Consider the following 21,289-nt stretch of genomic DNA (forward strand, 5'->3'; position numbering starts at 1 on the left):
CTTCAGGCATAAACATATCTCCTTTGTACACCTTTATCTATGGTATGGAACAGGGAAAAAGGATAAAGATGTAAACACCTGCAAAGCTTTCTTATCATGGGTAAGAACACTAGACATGGGGTAGGCAACCTAGGACCTCGAGCTGTTTTGAAACTACAAGTCCCACGATACCCCTATGTCCGTGGCAATCACAGGTATGACTCCTATCGGCAGAGGCATGATGTGATTTGTAGTTTGGATGGGATCTGGAGTGCCACGGTTGCTTACCCTTGCACTAGACAAACAGTTCTAACCTCTTTGATTGTCTTTTTACCTCAAGACCTTAGACCCATGCGATCTTCAGACAAAAACAGACATGATACTGTCACCCAACTAAGCCAAAACAGCCAGATTGGGTAATGGTCATCCAATATTATTGGCCTTTTTTACGAGTATCCACCCATGAAGAACCTTTGTAGCCTAACCTTAGTTCTGTGTTTGAGCAGCGAGATTAGATAATAGTCAAAAAATATCTAAGATCATCTTCACCAGTCTACCCACATCATCAAGACTAGGGATGTCCCGATACCGATACTAGTATCGGTACCGATACCAAGCATTTCCCCGAGTACGTGTACTCGGGGGAAATGCTCCGATGCCTCACCCGATACCTGGGCAGTCAGGGTGATCGGTGCGGCAGGGGAGTTGCAAGTCTTCTCTGTGCTGTCTCCCCCTGTGCTCCGTGTGCTGCCTTCTCCTTCTCCCCCCCTCCCCCGTGCTCTGTGTGCTGCCTTCTCCTTCTCCCCCTCCGTGCTCCGTGTGCTGCCCTATCCTTCTCCCCCCTGTGCTCCGTGTGCTGCCCCCTCCATGCTGTCTTCTCCCCCCTCCCCCATGCTCCGTGTGCTGCTGTGCCTTATCCTTCTCCCCCTCCCCGTGCTCCTTGTGCTGCCCCCTCCGTGCCGTCTTCTCCCCCTCCTCCCCCGTGCTCTGTGTGCTGCTGCTGCCTTCTCCTTCTCCCCCCTGTGCTCCGTGTGCTGCCTTCTCCTTCTCACCCCCGTGCTCCGTGTGCTGCCTTCTCCTTCTCCCCCCTGTGCTCCGTGTGCTGCCTTCTCCTTCTCCCCCCCTCCCCCGTGCTCTGTGTGCTGCCTTCTCCTTCTCCCCCTCCGTGCTCCGTGTGCTGCCCTATCCTTCTCCCCCCTGTGCTCCGTGTGCTGCCCCCTCCATGCTGTCTTCTCCCCCCTCCCCCGTGCTCCGTGTGCTGCTGTGCCTTATCCTTCTCCCCCTCCCCGTGCTCCTTGTGCTGCCCCCTCCGTGCCGTCTTCTCCCCCTCCTCCCCCGTGCTCTGTGTGCTGCTGCTGCCTTCTCCTTCTCCCCCCTGTGCTCCGTGTGCTGCCTTCTCCTTCTCACCCCCGTGCTCCGTGTGCTGCCTTCTCCTTCTCCCCCCTGTGCTCCGTGTGCTGCCTTCTCCTTCTCCCCCCTGTGCTCCGTGTGCTGCCTTCTCCTTCTCACCCCCGTGCTCCGTGTGCTGCCCCCTCCGTGCCGTCTTCTCCCCCCCTCCGTGCCGGAGGTAGGAGCCGCTAAATCCGGCTCCTAATTTTCCGAATGGACAGAGTCAGTGATCACGGACTCTATCCATTCACATAACTGAGCATCGTAACCTGTGTTTACGATGCTTTAGTTTATGAATGGAGGAAGCTTCTCCATTCATTTTAGCTGAGGCTGCAGAGAAAGGGACTTGGGAATCTGTGTCCCTAGTCCCTTTCTCTGTCTCAAAGAGGAGATGTCAGAGGTCTGTTAAGACCCCTGATATCTCTCCAAAGACCCCCAACAGGGCTGAAAAAATAAAAAATAAAAATTGCAATAAATAATTAAAAAAATAAATAAAATAAAAAATAAAATGTAAATAATAATAATAATAAAAAAAATATATAAAACACACTGATAATCCACCCCCCCTTAAAAAAAGTAAAAACAAAATTGTAAAAAAAAAAAAAATACTGCCACTGTCACATGACATTAAAAAAAAGTATCGGTATTCGGAATCGGCGAGTACTTGAAAAAAGTATCGGTACTTGTACTCGGTCTCAAAAAAGTGGTATCGGGACAACCCTAATCAAGACCCCATTCAGCTGTTGGGAGCACTTGGGTTCAAGTTTGTATGCTCTCCCTTGTTCTGTATGGATTCTCTTGAGTCTTCTTGTATCCTCCAAAAACATTATGGGGGGGGGGGGGGGGTGCACTCTCTAGAATGTTTTAGCCATGTTAGATTGCATTTCACTTCAGGGTAGGAACTAATGTGATGAGGGCAATATATTTTGTAATACGCTGCATAATGCTCTTACTAACTAAATAACTAAATACAGGAAATAAAATAAGAAGCAATTATTGAGGGAGACAATAAAACTGTGAAGAAGTCAAAGTTAACTCACATGGTCTTCCAACACAGACTGGTGTAACCACAACTACATGAATGGTCTTACAACATTTAGTAGTAAAGCAAGCCTGGCCAACACACATAATAAGCACCTGTTCCATCTAAGCCTTGTCTTTCCAACTAAGCCCCACCCCCCTGTCAACACAGCTCGACAACTATCACTTCAAACAATGAGAAAAAAAATGTATGCACTATTGTAACTATCCATGGGGGAAGTGTATCTTTATTCAATTTTTACACATTTTTATTTGGTAATTTCTTTGAACCCACACTGAAATGTACTGAATACTTGGCGAAAGTTTGGTGCTAAAGTGATACCTATTGTTGGGTAACGTTAGTTAAGGACCCGCTCACGAGGATATACGTCGGCAGAATGGCACGGACAGGCAATCGACATATATTTACATCACTTTGAATTTGGCACCGTGCACACACGCCTGCCGTGAGCTCCGTGACCGTGGGACCCGCCATCTCGATGTCCGCCGGGTGCCCGCGATTGTGTCACGGAGCTGAAGAATGGGGAGATGCCAGTGTAAACACAGCATCTCCCTGTTCTGCCTAGTGATCGCTGCTCATCGGGAGCAGCGATCAGTGACGTGGCACTCGTGGCCAAGCTCCTTACAGTTAGAATCACTCCCTAGGACACACTTAACCCCTTCTCCGCCCCCCTAGTAGTTAACCCCTTCACTGCTAGTCACATTTACACAATAACCAGTGCATTTTATAAATGTGAATGGTCCCAAAATAGTGCCTAAAGTGTCCGATGTGTCCGCCATAATGTCGCAGGCACGATAAAAATCGCTGATCGCCACCATTACTAGTTAAAAAAAAAATATTATTAAAAATGCCATAAAACTATCCCCTATTTTGTAGATGCTATAACTTTTGCGCAAACCAATTAAAAAACGCTTAAAATATTATTAATGAAAATGCCATAAAACTATCCCCTATTTTGTAGACGCTATAACTTTTGTGCAAACCAAATTAATAAATGCTTATTGCATTTATTTTTTACCAACTATTTACCATAATATATGTAGAAGAATACGTATCGGCGTAAACTGAGGAAAAAAAACATTTTTTTATAGATTTTTTGGGGGATATTTATTATAGCAAAAAGTAAAAAATACTGCTTTTTTTTTTCAAAATTGGCGCTCTATTTTTGTTAATAGCGCAAAAAATAAAACCCGCAGAGGTGATCAAATACCACCAAAAGAAAGCTCTATTTGTGGGGGAAAAGGACATAAATTTTGTTTGGGAGCCACGTTGCACGACCGCGCAATTGTCAGTTAAAGCGACGCAGTGCCGAACCGCAAAAAAAATATCTGGTTATTTGGCTGATCTGGGGCAGATCTGGCAGATCTGCAGATTTGGGGCTGAAGTGGTTAATAAATATGAAAGCTTTTGAAACAACATGATAGGTTTCTTACACAATTGTATATTGCATCTTTAATTCCTATACATAATGCCAAAACTGTTTTTTTATTTTTTGGGCACCAGGACAAATAGAGAGGTTGATTATACTTATGAGGGCACAGACAGCAATGAAAACTTGGGGCCAGATCCACAGTGAGAGTACGCCGGCGTATCTACTGATACGCCGGCGTACTTTCAAATTTCCCGCGTCGTATCTTTAGTTTGAATCCTCAAACCAAGATACGACGGCATCTGGGTTCGATCCGACAGGCGTACGGCTTCGTACGCCTTCGGATCGTAGATGCAATACTTCGGCGTCCGCTGGGTGGAGTTCGCGTCTTTTTTCACGTCGGGTATGCAAATTGGCTTTTTCCGACGATCCACGAACGTACGCGCGGCCGTCGCATTCTCTTACGTCGTCTCTAGTCGGCTTTTTCTGGTGTATAGTTAAAGCTGGTATTTTGCAGCGTATAGTTAGACTTGCTATGTTAAGTATGGCCGTCGTTCCCGCGTCAAAATTTTTTTTTTTTTTTTTGCGTAAGTCGTCCGTGAATAGGGATGGACGTAATTCACGTCTAAGTTAAAAAAATGACGTTGTTGCGACGTCATTTAGCGCAATGCACGGCGGGTAATTTAGGGACAGCGCATGTGCAGTTCATTCGGCACGGGGACACGCTTCATTTAAATGATTTGCCGATTTGAATTAGGCGCCGAGAGATACACTACGCCGCCGTAACTTACGGCGCAAATTCTTTGTGGATTCAAAGAATTCAAACGTAAGTTACAGCGGCGTAGCGTATCTCACATACGCTGCGCCCATCCAAATGTATGTGTATCTGGCCCTTGATAGGGGTTTATTCAAAACTAAAAAAAAATAAAAAATAAAGCTTTGTTTTAATATACAATTTATGTATTGCGTAAAACTCCAATCTGTCCATGTTAATCAATGGCTAACACAATGCATTACAATACCACTAAATCCTCAGGAAAGGGTGTACATACCCAAAAACCTTCTAAACCTTCAGAGCTTCCTTCTCTACCCTCATTTACAGCATGATATGATAACACACATGCACCTCCACCAACACAAGGACATTTGAAACAATGATGAACATGGAAGTGAGTCAGCAGAGCCCCGGCTACCTTGTGCTCCAGGCTGGAATCTTTAAACATCAGTGAGAAAGGCTTGATATGCTCTCTTCTCAACTTATCTCCACTCCGCAAGTCGATGGTGTGCTCTATTCGCTTGTTAATCTCCTCAGGCCCAGATTGGACATGCAAAGCTTGTGCAAGATGGTTTGGAAGCAGATTTATTGAATTTCTTGTTAGAGCAGCCAGAGTCTAGGGGAAAGCACATGCAAAAAAATAAAACCTGCTAGTCCCCTGGGTTTAAAATGCAATATATAAATATATATAAATAAATGTATTTTTTTTTTTTTTTTTAAGAACAGGTTGCAATGCAAGTCAAAACAGCATTCCATGCAAATGTTAGAAAAGAAACCGAACCCAGAAAGCATGAAAGGGCTTTTTTTTTTTTAAAGAGGACCCGTCACCATTGTAAGAGCTTACATCAACTTGTTACATTTCTAATTTTAAGAGCTCTCTCCTTCCATTGGAACAATTGGCTTGACTCGTGACCAAGAGAGGGGCTACCGTGTCCATTTTACAACATGCTTCCTGTATACTTATTATCTACATGATTTTTTTTTTTTTGAGACAAGTCAATTAAATGCCCAGTTTGGCTCCTATTTCACTAATGTCTACCAAGACTGATGGATCTCAATATAAACGCAAGCCAGAGGTAAGAGCCACAAGCACAATGTTAAAGCAACAGTTGGAAAGGTGTTTTTTTTTTAATGTTCAAGCAACAGTTGAAAAGGTGGGATTTTTTTTTTATTTCCTCTACTCCTCCTCTTGACATTTTTCTCTTCTTCGATGAGTAAAGTTTGGAAAAATTATGTCAGGCAAAAGACAATGTCAAAACTTGAAGGCTTTGTAAGAACGGAAGAGGGTGATTAGAGGGTAGAGTAGAGTAAACTATGCATATACTTAGCCCTCTTATCTTGAAGGGATGTCTTAGACTTGGACACTAAGGGGCAGATCCACAGAGCGAGTACGCGGCGTATCTACTGATACGCCGGCGTACTTTCAAATTACCCGCGTCGTATCTTTGGTTTTGAATCCTCAAACCAAGATACGACGGCATCTGGGTTAGATCCGACAGGTGTACGTCCTCGTACGCCTTCGGATCTAAGATGCAATACTTCGGCGTCCGCTGGGTGGCGTTCACGTCGTTTTCCGCGTCGGGTATGCAAATTAGCTATTTCTGACGATACACGAACGTACAAGCGGCCGGCGCATTTTTTACGCCGTCTCTAGTCGGCTTTTCCCGGCGTATAGTTAAAGCTGAGATTTTTCGGCGTATAGATAGACTTGCCATGTTAAGTATGGCCTTCGTTCCCGCGTTTATTTTTTTTTTATTTTTTTTCGTAAGTCGTCCGTGAATCGGGATGGACGTAAATCACGTCTAAGTTAAAAAAAATGACGTTGTTGCAACGTCATTTAGTGCAATGCATGCGCAGTTCATTCGGCGTGGGGACGCGCTTCATTTAAATGAAACACGCCCCCTAATCGCCAATTTGAATTCCGCCGCCAGAGATACACTACGCCGCCGTAACTTAAGGCGCAAATTCTTTCCGGATTCGAACTAAAGCCAGGTAAGGTACGGCGGCGTAGCGTATCTCTGATATGCTGCACAGGTGCAGATCTCTGTGGATCTGCCCCTAAGGCCCCTTTCACATTGGGGCGTTTTTCATGCGGTACAGCGCTAAAAATAGCGCTGCTATACCGCATGAAAAATCATGCCCTGTAGTGTTCAATGTGAAAGCCCGAAGGCTTACACACTGAAGCGGTGCGCTAGCAGGAGCGCTCCAAAAGTCCTGCTAGCCGCATCTTTACCGCGGTATAGGAGCGGTGTGTTCACCGATCCTATACCGCGCCTTCCCATTGAAATCAATGGGAAAGCACAGTAATACCGCCCGCAACGCTACACGACGGTATAGCCGCGCTACAAATAGCGTGGCTATACCGTCACCGCGGCTCCACGCTGCAATGTGAAAGCAGCCTAAGACACTAAGAACACGACTCTCAACTTAGGGTCAGGCCAACTGTTTCTATGGAAGGACATAGCTTTGGAAAATAGTTTTTTTTTAGGGATTAATAGATATCAGAAGTATTCTTTCCTTTCATCAAACATTAAAACATTTTTGAACAGTGTCAGGTCCTTTTTAAAGTGAAAGAACTAACATTCATGAAAATGCAACCTATCTATTCACTAGTAAAATTGAGAAAATGGTTAGGGTGGATGTTGGTTATGAACCCACAGTATGTACAAAGCTTTGCTATACAAACCTATAAACTAATACAAGCTCAGCAAAGCGAGCAACACAAGCCTTTGGATCCAAATTAGAGCTATGGCCTCCTTCTGTGTCCCACAAAACAACACAGTAGCCCATTTGCCAATTGGGAGGTACCTTATTGCACTGTGGGATTATGGGGATTGGGCCAGTTGTCCGAGTTACAGCAAAGTTGAGGATTTTAGGAAGCACGTGTCTAGGTCTGGGGTACAATTGAAAGGTGTCCTGTTGCAACTATGGGATGCTGGGTATTGGGCCAGAAGACTGAGTTAGAGAAAGGTAGAGGATTTCATTAAACATTTGTATAGGTTTGGGGAGCCCCCAAGGCACACAAGGTTTAAAAAGCACAAGCAGAACGTTTGTGGTGCCTGCTTTGCTGGTCTACTTTCATTTCTTGGGGGTTCACTTTAAAATTGCTGTCTCCCACTAGATATAAGCTATGAACACAGTCTTAGGGAACCTTGAGTCATGATTTACCCTTCATGGTACCCATCTTTACCCCACCCCTCCCAGTGAGGCCATTACAAGTGTGTATAAGGAAGTTTACAGTCAGGACTTGTTCATGGCCTATCTGTTGAACAACAATAAGCTATGAACACAGTCTTAAGGAACCTTGAGTCATGATTTACCCTTCTTGGTACCCATCTCTATCCCACCCCTCCCAGTGAGGCCATTATGAGTGTGTATAAGGAAGTTTACAGTCAGGACTTTTTCATTGCCTATCTGTTGAACAGCACACATGTATGGCCTAAACAGGGAATATAGAAAACCATACTTTTCCATGTGCCCTGTTCACACCATACATGTACTGTATGGTGGCGTGCATAAAAAATGTAGCTAAACCATAGGTGTGCGTAGCCTATTGCATTAAGGTGTGCACCCCAAAGATCAAACACATATGCGTGTGTGTCTGCATGTTTGTGTATATATATATATATATACTGACGGTGTCAGTAGAGCAGAGATTGGTGCCAGTAGGGCAGAGGACGGTGTCAGTATTGTTTCATTTTTATTATTTTATTTTTTTATGATTTTTTCACAATTTTTCTTATTTTTTTTTACATTTTTTTAGGGGGCGTTGGTGAAATATTAGGGGTCTAAACAGGGGGATTATGCCCCACAGGGGGTGATTAGGGTGTGCCCAGGCACACCCTGTGTGCACGCCTATGAGCTAAACAGACATGCTGGTTAATTTACTAGAACTGGACAGGGCAAAATCTGGTGCAACCCTGCATATAAACTTTGTCAACGCTTTATTGAACAAGCTGATTGCCTACCATGCAGAGCTGCATGAGATTTATATACATGTTATCTGCCCAAAGTTCAACCTCATGGTGTGAAGAAGCCCTCAATGATTCAATTAACTATGAGAAAAATTAAGGCCCAATGTTTCTCTACGACATTTTTCTACATATGCTACTTGTTCATCTGCCATGCTGATCCTGTTGCTATAATACTACGAGGAATTAACTTGGAACAAGTAATGCCCTGTACACATGATTGGTTCGTCGGACGAACCGATCGTGTGTGGGCCCCATCAGTTTTTTTCCCATCCGTGAAAAAAAAATAGAACCGGTTTTAAAATTTTCGTATGGTTAAAAAACCGATAGAAAAAAACGATCGTCTGTGGGGAAATCCATCGGTCAAAAATCCACGCATGCTCAGAATCAAGTCGACGCATGCCCGGAAGCATTGAACTTCATTTTTCTCTGCACGTCGTTGTGTTTTACGTCACCGCGTTGGACACGATCGGATTTTTAACCGATGGTGTGTAGGCAAGACTGATGAAAGTCAGCTTCATCGGATATCTGATGAAAAAATCCATTGGTCCGTTTTCATCGGATGAACCGATCGTGTGTACGTGTCATATGAGGATATGGATTGTGACTTTTTATTGACATTATCGATCTACATACTTGTTCCAGGAAAGTGACTCCGAATATACTAAAGCCAGTGGGTAAAGATAATAAGCAGCCACCTAGCAAGGTCAGCAACAGAAGCCCCCATAGGTCTTTAATGACAGTAATAACTTTATGCCTCGTACACACGATAGGTTAACCAGAGGACAACGCTCTGATGGACCGTTTTCGTCGGTCAAAACCGATCGTGTGTGGGCTCCATAGGTTATTTAACCATCTGTTAAAAAAAAGCCAACTTGCTTTAAATTTAACCGATGGATTCCTAACCGATAGGTCAAAACCGATCGTTAGTAGGCACAACCATCGGTTAAAAATCCACGCATGCTCAGTATCAAGTTGACGCATGCTTGAAAGCATTGAACTTCGTTTTTTTCAGCACATCGTTGTGTTTTACGTCAACGCATTCTGACACGATCGTTTTTTTAACAGTTGGTGTGTGGGCGCGACGGACCATCAGTCAGCTTCATCGGTTAACCCTTGACAACGGTCCTTCAGACCATTCTCATTGGATGGACTGATCGTGTGTACGTGGCTTTAAAGGTACGTTATGAGTAGTGCGGTAAGCAAAGCTTTTCACCCTTGATCAGTTTCACAATTGGCATAATAGGGCAACATTTTAGTGCTAACTGCAGCTGAGGTTTTATAAACTACGTAAGTAGAAGAAATGTGGTGTAAACTATGGAAATGAATCAGATATCTTTTAAAAGAAAAATAATTGGTGTTATGCTGTGATGGTTCATTTATCAGTCAAGTCATGGCATATCCAGTAGTAGGTAGTCACAAGCAGCTGGATTTGTTCTGTAATAGTAAAGATGTTTCGGAGCTTACCACGCCATTTCTAAATTTCTACTGGGTGTTAGGAAGATACCCAACAATCACACCAACAATGGGGTTATGTAACTAGGACAGGATGGCACCACAGCCTTAACAACCCCTTCATGTCCTGCTCTTGGTCAATCAACATTTACACACAGGCCCGTCGCTACAGGACAGGCAAAACAAACAATTGCTTGGGGCCCCGAGTTGGCCTGGGGCCCCCAACTTCCCCTTTCCAGGCTGTAGCGTGGCCGAGCTCCTCTTCCTTCCACCTAGAGTCCTGTCAGTCTGACCGGGTACCTCGCATGGTACAGGAGATTCAGTTTCCTGTTCCCGGCCGGACTGACAGGAAGTGCACACTGAGTGCTCACTTCCTTTCAGTCCGGCCGGGAAGAGAGAAAAATTAATCTCCTGTACCACGCGCGGTACCCGGCACTATCTGATAGGGGACTGGGGAAGAGGAGCTGCAGCCTACAGGGAAGAACGGGAGGTAAGAATAGAAAACAAAATTAGTGTAGCGTTAACATAGGCTTTTCATGCGGGGGGGGCTGCTTGGGGGCCCCCATTTTGCTTGGGGCCCCCAAATTCCTTCAAACGGCCCTGTTTACACATTCTATTGTGATTGGATTAAGGTGATTATAAATGCTAGTGTACCTTCCATACCGCATTAGAACAAAGGAAATGGCTTGGTCAGCTAAAGGCCCATACACACGATCTGACTTTTTGACAAGAAACTTCAAAATGAGCAGGTTTTTCAGAAAATCCAACTGTGTGTACGCTCCATCGGACAAACCTTTTTGGTTTTCATCGGACAAATGTTCGCTCTGCAAACAGACAAACTTTTCGGCAACAAAAGTCTGATGGAGCAAAGTCGTGTGTACAGAAGTCCATCGGACTTAAGTCCAAACACGCATGCTCAGAACCAATGCAAAAGATCAACCAGCAATAGCAGAAGTTGCCCAAAGGGTGGCACTAAAGAGCAGAAAAAACACGTAATACGTCAATTACGTCACTACGTTGGTGTTTGTTGGCTGAAAAAGTCCTGCCGTGTGTATGCATACCAATGCCCTTCGAACAAAAATCCACTGAAAAGTTTGTTTGAAGTCCGATCGTGTGTATGAGGCTTATGAAACACCTTCATGATTACAGAACAAGTCCAGTTGAATGTGACTAACTACTACTAAATAATTGGTGCTATGGGTAACACCGAGGGTGCCTTTGTTAACAAAATGAGACCCATTACAACTTCTTACGGCAAAAGTACGGATGTGGTGGAGCACCTCTGTGCTTCTTATGTATACAGTATATGACATTTAAAGACACAGAGAGCAGTAATAAATAAAAATCCCTTTAACTTATTTTCAGATATAATTACACTATATTTTAAATGCTAAACACTCTAAACTGGTCACTTGAAATTCCATAAGTTGGTTTTCTATAACCTAGAAGCTATCTCTATTTTTGTACCAGGCAAGTAGGTGGCCCATAAAGATCACAGACCAAACCTTAAATTAAAAGGCAGCCTAAAGCAGGACCCCAGTCAAAAATAAAAATAATAATATTATTAAGCCTACGTCCCCCATCCCCTCATAAAAAAAGAAGCTTTTGCTGCAGTTTCCAGCGGACAAAAGTTTCTTAGCAAGCTAAGATACTTGTCCGCTGGAAACATGTCCGTCAGTTAGAACACCTAATCGGACATGTCCGCTGGTTATGACGTGTAACCAGCGTCCCGAAATCCCGCGCATGCGTCAAATTGATTCGACGCATGCGTGGAAGCATTGTACTTCCGTGTTTGAGAACGTCGGTGTCTTCTACATCACCGCCTTCTCTGTCCGCTGGGATTTTGGTCTGATGGTGTGTACACACATCAGACCAAAAGCTCCCAGGAGACATGTCCGATGAAAACGGTCCTCGTGTACGGGGCCTGGACTCATGCAATGTGGACTTGCTGCATTGTGCCGGCAAGTCTAGCAGTAGCTTAGCAAGTCATTTTCAAACTTGCAGCACATTTGCTTGCTATCTGGGTGTATACAGCTTGGACCAAAGAGCCAGGGTCCTCCCCCAAGGACCGATTTGAAAACCACGACTTCAATTTTCAGTTCTAAATAAAGCGTTCCTTTAAGAAACTCAATATTAAGTCAATTAATGTTTCCACCGAGGACAAGACTCTTTTTTAACCTCCTCCTATTATACCTTGTGAAGCCAATAAAAGTATCTAACTGAGGCAGGAAATTGCATTACCGTAAAAAAGCCAATAAAAGCACAAGGAATCAATTAACCTCCGGAAAGAGCTTCTTTCACATAGAAAATGTAGGGGGAAAAAAAAGACATTGTCCTTAGAAAATGAACCGTCTCCTCCCCTACAGCAACTGGAAGCTTCACCGACACATCTCTATCTCATTTTCACAGTTCAAAGCCATTAACACTGCATTAAACAGACCGAGGAACAATGAATAGTATTAGTATCTGCCACAGATTGGACTTACGCGTTTAGCAATGACTCTCCTATAAGTGAAACAGTTGGGGAGGCATTCAAGCTAGAGCGATCCGTTGCGTCACTGTGCCTTGCACTAAGACAGCCCAATAATTGGGAATGGGTCGACTACGAACCACAAAGGATGAAAAAAAATGCCCCTGCCGCAAGCTCCATGACCGTACCGGCGGGACCCGTGGACACCATAACCGCCGGTGTCACGCAATCGCGTAAACAAGGCATCTCCCTGTTCTGCCTTGTGACAGGACACTGATCATCTGCTTCCTGTCATCGGGAGCAGTGATCAATGTCGTGTCACAGAGAGCCCAGCCCCCACACAGTTAGAAACACTCCCTAGGACACACTTAACCCCTTCCTCATTCCCTAGTGGTTAACCCCTTCCTTGCTAGTGTCATATACACAGCAATCAGTGCATTTTTATAGCACTGATCGCTGTATAAATGACAATGGTCTCAAAATAGCGTCAAAAGTGTCTGATGTGTCCGCCATAATGTCGCAGTCACAATAAAAATCGCTGATCACCGCCATTACTAGTAAAAAAAAAATATTAATAAAAATGCAATAAATCTATCCCCTATTTTGCTGACGCTCTAACTTTTGCGCAAACCAATCAATAAATGCTTATTGCTATTTTTTTTACCAAAAATATGTAGAAAAATACACATCGGCCTAAACTGAGGAAAAATTTGTTTTTTTATAGATTTTTGAGGATATTTATTATAGCAAAAAGTATTGTTTTTTTTTTTCAAACTTGTCGCTCTATTTTTGTTTATAGCGCAAAAATAAAAACCGCAGAGGTGATCAAATACCACCAAAATAATGCTCTGTTTGTGGGAAAAAAATTAGTACATTTTGTTTGGAAGCCACGTCGCACAACCACGCAATTCTCAGTTAAAGCAATGCAGTGCCGAATCGCAAAAAGGGGCCCGGTCATTTGGCAGTCGAATGGTCTGAAGTGGTTAAACCCATAAGTAAACATTTAGGGGCAGATCCACAGAGATCTGCACCCGCTCAGCGTATCAGAGATACGCTATGCCGCTGTACCTTACCTGGCTTTAGTTCCAATCCTTAAAGATTTTTCGCCATAAGTTACGGCGGTGTAGTCTATCTCTGGCGGCGTAACGGCGCGTAATTCAAATCGGCGATTGTGGGCGTGTTTCATTTAAATGAAGCGCGTCCCCGCGCCAAATGAACTGCGCATGCGCTGTCCCTAAATTTCCCGCCGTGCATTGCGCTAAATGACGTCGCAAGGACGTGAATTACGTCCATCCCGATTCACGGACGACTTACGCAAAAAAAATAGAAAAATTCAAAATAAATGCGGGAACGACGGCCATACTTAACATGGCAAGTCTAACTATACGCCGCAAAACACCAGCTTTAACTATACGCCGGAAAAAGCCGACTAGAGACGACGTAAGAGAATGCGACGGCCGGCGTATGTTCGTGGATCGTCGGAAATAGCTAATTTGCATACTCGACGCGGAAAACGACGAGAACTCCACCCAGCGGACGCATGTGATCACTGATTTCATGCTTGTAAGCCTGGAGGAGAGATGTGGGTTCTTATTGACCCCGCATCTCTCCATAAAGAGGACCTGCCACACTGATTCCTTGTAATAGGAATAAAAGTGATCAAAAAAGAAAAAGAAATGTAAAAAAAAGTAAAAAAAAAAAAAGTAAAATAAAAATAAAATAAAAAGGTTTTCTTTTTCAAAACGCCCCTGTCGCCATTATCTTGCGTGCAGAAGCAAACACGCATGCAAGTCCCGCTCACATATGTAAACGCCGTTCAAACCCCACATGTGAGGTATCGTCGTGTGCGTTAGAGCGTGAGCAACAATTCTAGCACTAGACCTCCTCTGTAACTCGAAAATAGTAACCTGTAAAAAATGTTAAAGCGTCACCTATGGAGATTTTTAAGTACCGAAGTTTGGCGCCATTCCATTATGGCGTGCAATATTAAAGTGTGACATGTTAGGTATCTATTAACTCGGCGTAACATCATCTTTCTCATTATACAAAAAATTTGGGCTAACTTTACTGTTTTGTTATTTTTTAATTCATCAAACCGTTTTTTTTTTTCCAAAAAAAGGCATTTGAAAAATGATTGCGCAAATACTGTGCGAGAAAAAAATATATAATGTTTGGGGGTTCTGATTAATTTTCTAGCAAAAAAATGTTGATTGTTACATGAAGGAGAGAAGTGCCAGAATAGGCCCGGTGAACAAGTGGTTAAATGAAAGTTTTAGTGCCCGGAGTTCACCCTTAAGTAAGTTATGTTTGGGGTGAGACGGGGATATTTCAACTATTTCTACGTCCGGAGTCACAATGATCTCTCTCCATGTGTTGGGTACAGTAGCCAGGCTTTCATATATCGTCACATTAACAAAGGGAGAGGGAAGAATGGAGCTCCTGGCACTCTCCCCTCCTGCTGGGACTGTAAGTGTGACAAACACACAGCGGGGCTCCCGCTTCCAGGATCCATGTGTCTGAACAGCCGCCAGCACTCCACCGCTCAGCCCGCAATTTAATAGTTTGTCAAATCATCCCTGCCGTTTCCATGGCAGTTGTCTGTCTCAGGACATCGAAACGCACTCCATGTCCGCTCCGTTAAAGGAAAACTCCCTTCCCATTACCTAATACACCTTACCAGCGCAACTGTAATTTAAAGCTGAACCCCAAGCAGAATGAAGCAGCTCTGTAATCTTTAAAGTGCTTCTAAAGGAAGGTAGGTTTACAACCCCTTTAACCCCGGACCATTTGGCTGGCCAAAGACCAGGCCACTTTTTGCGATTCGGCACTACGTCACTTTTAACTGACAATTGCGCGGTCGTGCGTCTTTGCACCCACACAAAATTTACGTCCTTTTTTTCTCACAAAATAGAGATTTATTTTGGTGGTAATTGATCACCTCTGTGTTGTTTTTTTTTTTGCGCTATAAACAAAAGAAGAGAGTCAATTTTGAAAAAAAGCAATATTTTTTACTTTTTGCTATAATAAATATCCCCAAAAAATATAAAAAAAACTAATTTAGGCCGATACGTATTCTTCTACATATCTTTGGTAAAAAATTGCAATAAGTGTTTATTGATTGGTTTGCGCAAAAGTTATAGGGCCAGATTCACAAAGAGTTACGCCGGCGTATTCGTAGATACGCCGACGTAACTCCGAATCTAAGCCCATCGTATGTTTAAGTGTATGCTCAAACTGAGATACACTTAAGCATGCCTAAGATACGACGGCCCGCGCCGTTGTATCTTAGGGTGCAATATTTACGCTGGCCGCTAGGTGGCGCGTCCATTGAGGTCGGGGTAGAATATGCTAATGAGTAGTTACGCCAATTCACGAACATACGCTTGCCCGTCGCAGTAAAGATACGCCGTTTCCGTAAGAGATACGCGGCGTAAAGATAAACATGCCCCCTAGGTGGCGTATCCTATGTTAAGTATGGCCGTCGTTCCGGCGTAGAAATTTTGAAATTTAACGTCATTTGCGTAACTCGTCCGTGAATAGGGCTGGAAGTCAATTAAGTTCAGGTTGAAACCAATGACGTCCTTGCAACGTCATTTAGCGCAATGCACGTCGGGAAATTTAAGGGACGGCGCATGCGCATTAGGTTCGGCGCGGGAACGCGCCTAATTTAAATGCTCTACGCCCCCTACCCGGCTGATTTGAATTACGCGGGCTTGCGCCGGGGGATTTACGCTACGCCGCCGCAACTTTACAGGCAAGTGCTTTGCGAATCAAGCACTTGCCCGTAAAACTTGTGGCGGCGTAACGTAAATTAGATACGTTACGCCGCCGCAGATCTACGTGAATCTGGCCCCTAGTGTCTAAAAAATGGTGGATAGTTTTATTGCATTTCTATTATACATTTTATTTTTACTAGTAATGACGGCGATCAGTGATTTTTATCGTGACTGCGACATTATGGTGGACACATTGGACATTTTTGACGTTATTTTGGGACCATTGTCATTTATACAGTGATCAGTGCTATAAAATATATAAAAATGCACTGGTTATTGTGTAAATGACACTGACAGGGAAGAGGTTAACCACCAGGGGGGTGCTCAAGGGGTTAAGTGTGTCCTAGGGAGTGATTCTAACTGTGTGGGGGATGGGCTACGAGTGACACAATACTGATCCCTGCTCCCGGTGACAGGGAGCAGCGATGCATAGGATGCATTAAGGTGAAAAAACACAAGAGTTTACAACACCATTAACCACTTAAGCCCCAGACCTTTAGGCAGCTAAATGCCCAGGCCAGGTTTTGCGATTCGGCACTGCGTCGCTTTAACAGACAATTGCGTGGTCGTGCGACGTGGCTCCCAAACAAAATTGGCGTCCTTTTTTCCCCACAAATAGAGCTTTCTTTTTGTGGTATTTGATCACCTCTTTTTATTTTTTGCGCTATAAACAAAAATAGAGCGACAATTTTGAAAAAAATTCAATATTTTTTACTTTTTGCTATAATAAATATCCCCCAAAAACATATATAACATTTTTTTTCCCTCAGTTTAGGCCAAAACGTATTCTTCTACCCATTTTTGTTAAAAAAAATCGCAATAAATGTTTATCGATTGGTTTGCGCAAAATTTATAGCGTTTACAATATAGGGGATAGTTTTATTGCATTTTTATTAATTATTTTTTTTTATTACTATTGGCGGCGATCAGCGATTTTTTTCGTGACTGCGACATCATGGCGGACACTTCGGACAATTTTGACACATTTTTGGGACCATTGTCATCTTCACAGCAAAAAATGCATTTAAATTGCATTGTTTATTGTGAAAATGACAGTTGCAGTTTGGGAGTTAACCACAGGGGGCGCTGTAGGAGTTAGGGTTCACCTAGTGTGTGTTTACAACTGTAGGGGGTGTGGCTGTAGGACTGATGTCATCGATCGAGTCTCCCTATAAAAGGGATCACTCGATCGATACGCCGCCACAGTGAAGCACGGGGAAGCTGTGTTTGCATACGGCTCTCCCCGTTCTTCAGCTCCGGGGAGCGATCGCGACGGAGCGGCTATAAACGAATAGCCGCGCCGTCGTCCCGGATCGCTCCCCGAGGTAAGCCGCCCGCAAGCACGCAGCGGGGGGGTCCCGATCGGACCCCCCACCCACTAGAAGGCAAGGACGTATATATACGCCCATCTGCCTGTACGTGCCATTCTGTGGACGTAAAGAGGCGTGCGGCGGGCGTTAAGTGGTTAAAGACAGTTGTAAAGGCTCAAGGTTTTTTTTTTTTTTAACTTCTGTGTACAGCAGCCCCCAAATACTTTCCTGAGCCCCATCTCGATCCAGCAATGTGCACAAGAGCAGTGGCTCTCCCACATCTCTTCCTCCTCATTGGCTGAGACAGCAGCAGAAGCAATTGGCTCCCACTACTGTCCATCGCAGTATATATATATATATATATACAGTCAGGTCCATAAATACCATCCTGCTGCTTTTGTCAGCAGTCACATCATTAATAAATACAAGAGAACCAGTTCCATTGGCAGCCATACATGCCCACGCCATGACACTACCACCACCATGCTTCACTGATGAGGTGGTATGCTTTGGATCATGAGCAGTTCCTTTCCTTCTCCATACTCTTCTCTTCCCATCACTCTGGTACAAGTTGATCTTGGTCTCATCTGTCCATAGGAAGTTGTTCCAGAAATTTTAAGGCTTTTTTAGATGTCGTTTGGCAAACTCTAATCTGGCCTTCCTGTTTTTGAGGCTCACCAATGGTTTACATCTTGTGGCGAACCCTCTGTATTCACTCTGGTGAAGTCTTCTCTTGATTGTTGACTTTGACACACATACACCTACCTCCTGGAGAGTGTTCTTCATCTGGCCAGCTGTTGTGAAGGGTGTTTTCTTCACCAGGGAAAGAATTCTTCGGTCATCCTCCACAGTTGTTTTCCGTGGTCTTCCTAGTCTTTTGGTGTTGCTGAGCTCACCGGTGCGTTCTTTCTTTTAAGGATGTTCCAAACAGTTGATTTGGCCGCACCTAATGTTTTTGCTATCTCTCTGATGGTTTTTTTTTTTTTTTCAGCCTAATGATGGCTTGCTTCACTGATAGTGACAGCTCTTTGGATCTCATATTGAGAGTTGACAGCAACAGATTCCAAATGCAAATAGCACATTTGAAATGAACTCTGGACCTTTTATCTGCTCCTTATAAATGGGATAATGAGGGAATAGCACACACCTGGCCATGGAACAGCTGAGCAGCCAATTGTCCCATTACTTTTGGTCCCTTAAAAAGTGGGAGGCACATATACAAACTGTTGTAATTCCTACACCGTTCACCTGATTTGGATGTAAATATCCTCAAATTAAATCTGCAAGTCTGCAGTTAAAGCACATCTTGTTTGTTTCATTTCAAATCCATTGTGGCAGTGTATAGAGCCAAAAACATTAGAATTGTGTTGATGTCCCAATATTTATGGACCTGGCTGTATATATATATATATAAATATTTTATTGGCGCAGCAGTATGGGTTGCAGAAGCCTTACAGAAGCAGCAGCATCATGCGCCAGGCAGAAGACAACAAAGGGACAAGAATAGAATTTGCTTTACAAAGGTTTTTTTTCCCCCCTTGAGGAGTTACACCAACAACAGTATCAACGGTCGGTACATGGACCAAAGTTGGAGGACCTCAACTGGAAACCATAATCAAAAAAAAATATTTATTTTTTGCTAGGCACAGCAACACCAGCATGGTGGCCCATGGACCAGACAGGGAGACTGCCAATGAAAAGAACATAAAAATAGAATTATTTTATCTACCGTGGTACATCGGGGAGACTGGGAATAAATGAAAACAGCATTCTCTATCTTTATAAATTCTATTTCCACTTGTACTACAGCAACATGAACCAGGCAGAAGAAAGGGGGGGGGGGGGGGCAACACAAAAAGGTATTTTTTTATTTAAAGATGTATGTATAACCAAAACTTTTTAAAATGTAAGAACATTTTTCCCACTGACCACCAGCGTAACATGGTCCTTCTCTCACTGACCAAATTCCATATTCTCTTATATATTCTTATATCTCAGCTTACTAATCACGCAAAAGTGCCTGAGGATACTGAAATACATTTGCAGGGGTTCCCTGAGGTCTGAACATTTTTTCAAAGTTTCTTCTATGTTAAAAAGGCTAAAAAAGGTCGCCATAGAGCCAAGAAACTTCTCTAAGCTCATGAAGTCACTCATCAGCAGATAACTTCAGAACAGGCGTTGGGGACCTGTATGCTGCCATGCTCTAATGCCGCGTACACACGATCATTTTTCAGCATGAAAGAAAACGTTGTTTTTCAGCATGTCTAAAAAACGACGTTTTCCCAACTTCATCATGAAAATGACGTTGCCAGCACACCATCGTTTTTAAAAAATGCTCTAGCAAAGCGCAGTGACGTACAACGGCACTATAAAGGGGAAGTTCCATGCGGATGACGCCACCCTTTGGGCTGCTTTAGCTGATTTCGTGTTAGTAAAACACGATCCGCGATTTTTTGTCTGTTACAGCGTGATGAATGTGCCTACTCCATTATGAACGGTAGTTTTACCAGAACGAGCGTTCCCGTCTCATAACTTGTTTCTGAGCATGCACGTTTTTTTTTCGTCGTTTTAGCCCACAAACTATCATTTTATACAACCCGAAAAACGACATAGTTTAAAACGACGTTAAAAAATGAAGCATGTTCGAAAAAAAAAAAATTGTCGTTTTTCAGAACCTGAAAAATGATGTGAAGCCCACACATGATCGTTTTAAATGACGTTTTTGAAAAACAATCTTTTTTTCATGCTGAAAAATGATCGTGAGTACGCAGCATAAAGCCCTGTACACATGACCGGGAATCCCGTCGGAGAAAAAAAAATTGGTTTCCCTGACAGGATTCCAGGCAAGCTTGCCCTGAAAAGCTGTGTATACACACGGCCACAAAAAAAACTGCCGTTCTTTTGAATGGCAAGAGCCGGTGTCTCGTCACATTCGATTCCGTCGCCGCCATCTTGCTACACCCCAGACTAACGTTGTATGCTACCGCGCATGTGTCGAAGAGTTATCTGGCATGCCGGATGAGCATACAGACGGCCGTTTTTCTCAGCAGGAAACACTCTGCCGGGAATCCCGACGGGAAAATAGAGAGCAGGTTCTCCATTTTCCCGTTGGGATTCCCGGCTGTTTTCCTGACGGGAAAACTGCTAGGGAGCATAAACACGGCAGGGATTTCCGGCCAAATGCTTTCCTGCCGGGAAAACCGGTCATGTGTACGAGGCTCAACTCTTATGCCTCGTACACACGACCGTTTTCCTTGGCAAAAAACATCAAGAAAACTGCTGGCAGAGCTTTTTTGCCAAGAAAAACGGTCGTGTGTATGTTTTTCGTCGAGAAAACTGTTGTGGATCTCGACGAGAAAAAAAAGAGAACATGCTCTCTTTTTTCTCGTCGGGAGTCTCAATTTTCTCGCCGTGTTTCTTGTCGGGCTGGTTTACGACGAGAAACACGTTTGTGTGAATGCTTAAAAACCCGCGCATGCTCAGAATAAAGTATGAGACGGGAGCGCACCTTCGGTAAAAGTAGCGTTCTTAATGGAGATAGCACATTCGTCACGCTGTAACAGACTGAAAAGCGCGAATCGTCTCTCACCAAACTTTTACTTAACACGCGGTAACATGAGATTAGCAAAAGCAGCCCCAAGGGTGGCGCCAGTGGAATCGAACTTCCCCTTTATAGTGTCGTTGTACGTGTTGTACGTCACCGCGTTTGAGAACGACAAGATCTTGTCTCGACAGTGTGTACGCAAAGAAAGC

At 43.8% G+C, this 21,289-nt stretch overlaps 1 protein-coding gene across 2 annotated transcripts in view; it reads right to left on the reverse strand.

The window, feature by feature from the left end:
* The window catches only part of ADCY8 (adenylate cyclase 8), a 387,999-nt gene that overhangs the window by 134,241 nt on the left and 232,469 nt on the right, over positions 1 to 21,289 (reverse strand). Inside the window, exon 8 of one of the 2 annotated variants that reach the window (XM_040354976.1) lies at positions 4,973 to 5,170. The exons of the other annotated variant lie outside the window; for it this stretch is intronic. Coding sequence (XP_040210910.1) covers positions 4,973 to 5,170 — 198 coding nt within the window. The remainder of the gene's footprint in view (positions 1 to 4,972; positions 5,171 to 21,289) is intronic. 2 annotated transcript variants of the gene reach the window in all.

This window comes from Rana temporaria, chromosome 5, assembly GCF_905171775.1.
Source record: "Rana temporaria chromosome 5, aRanTem1.1, whole genome shotgun sequence".
NCBI classification, from domain to species: Eukaryota; Metazoa; Chordata; class Amphibia; order Anura; family Ranidae; genus Rana; species Rana temporaria.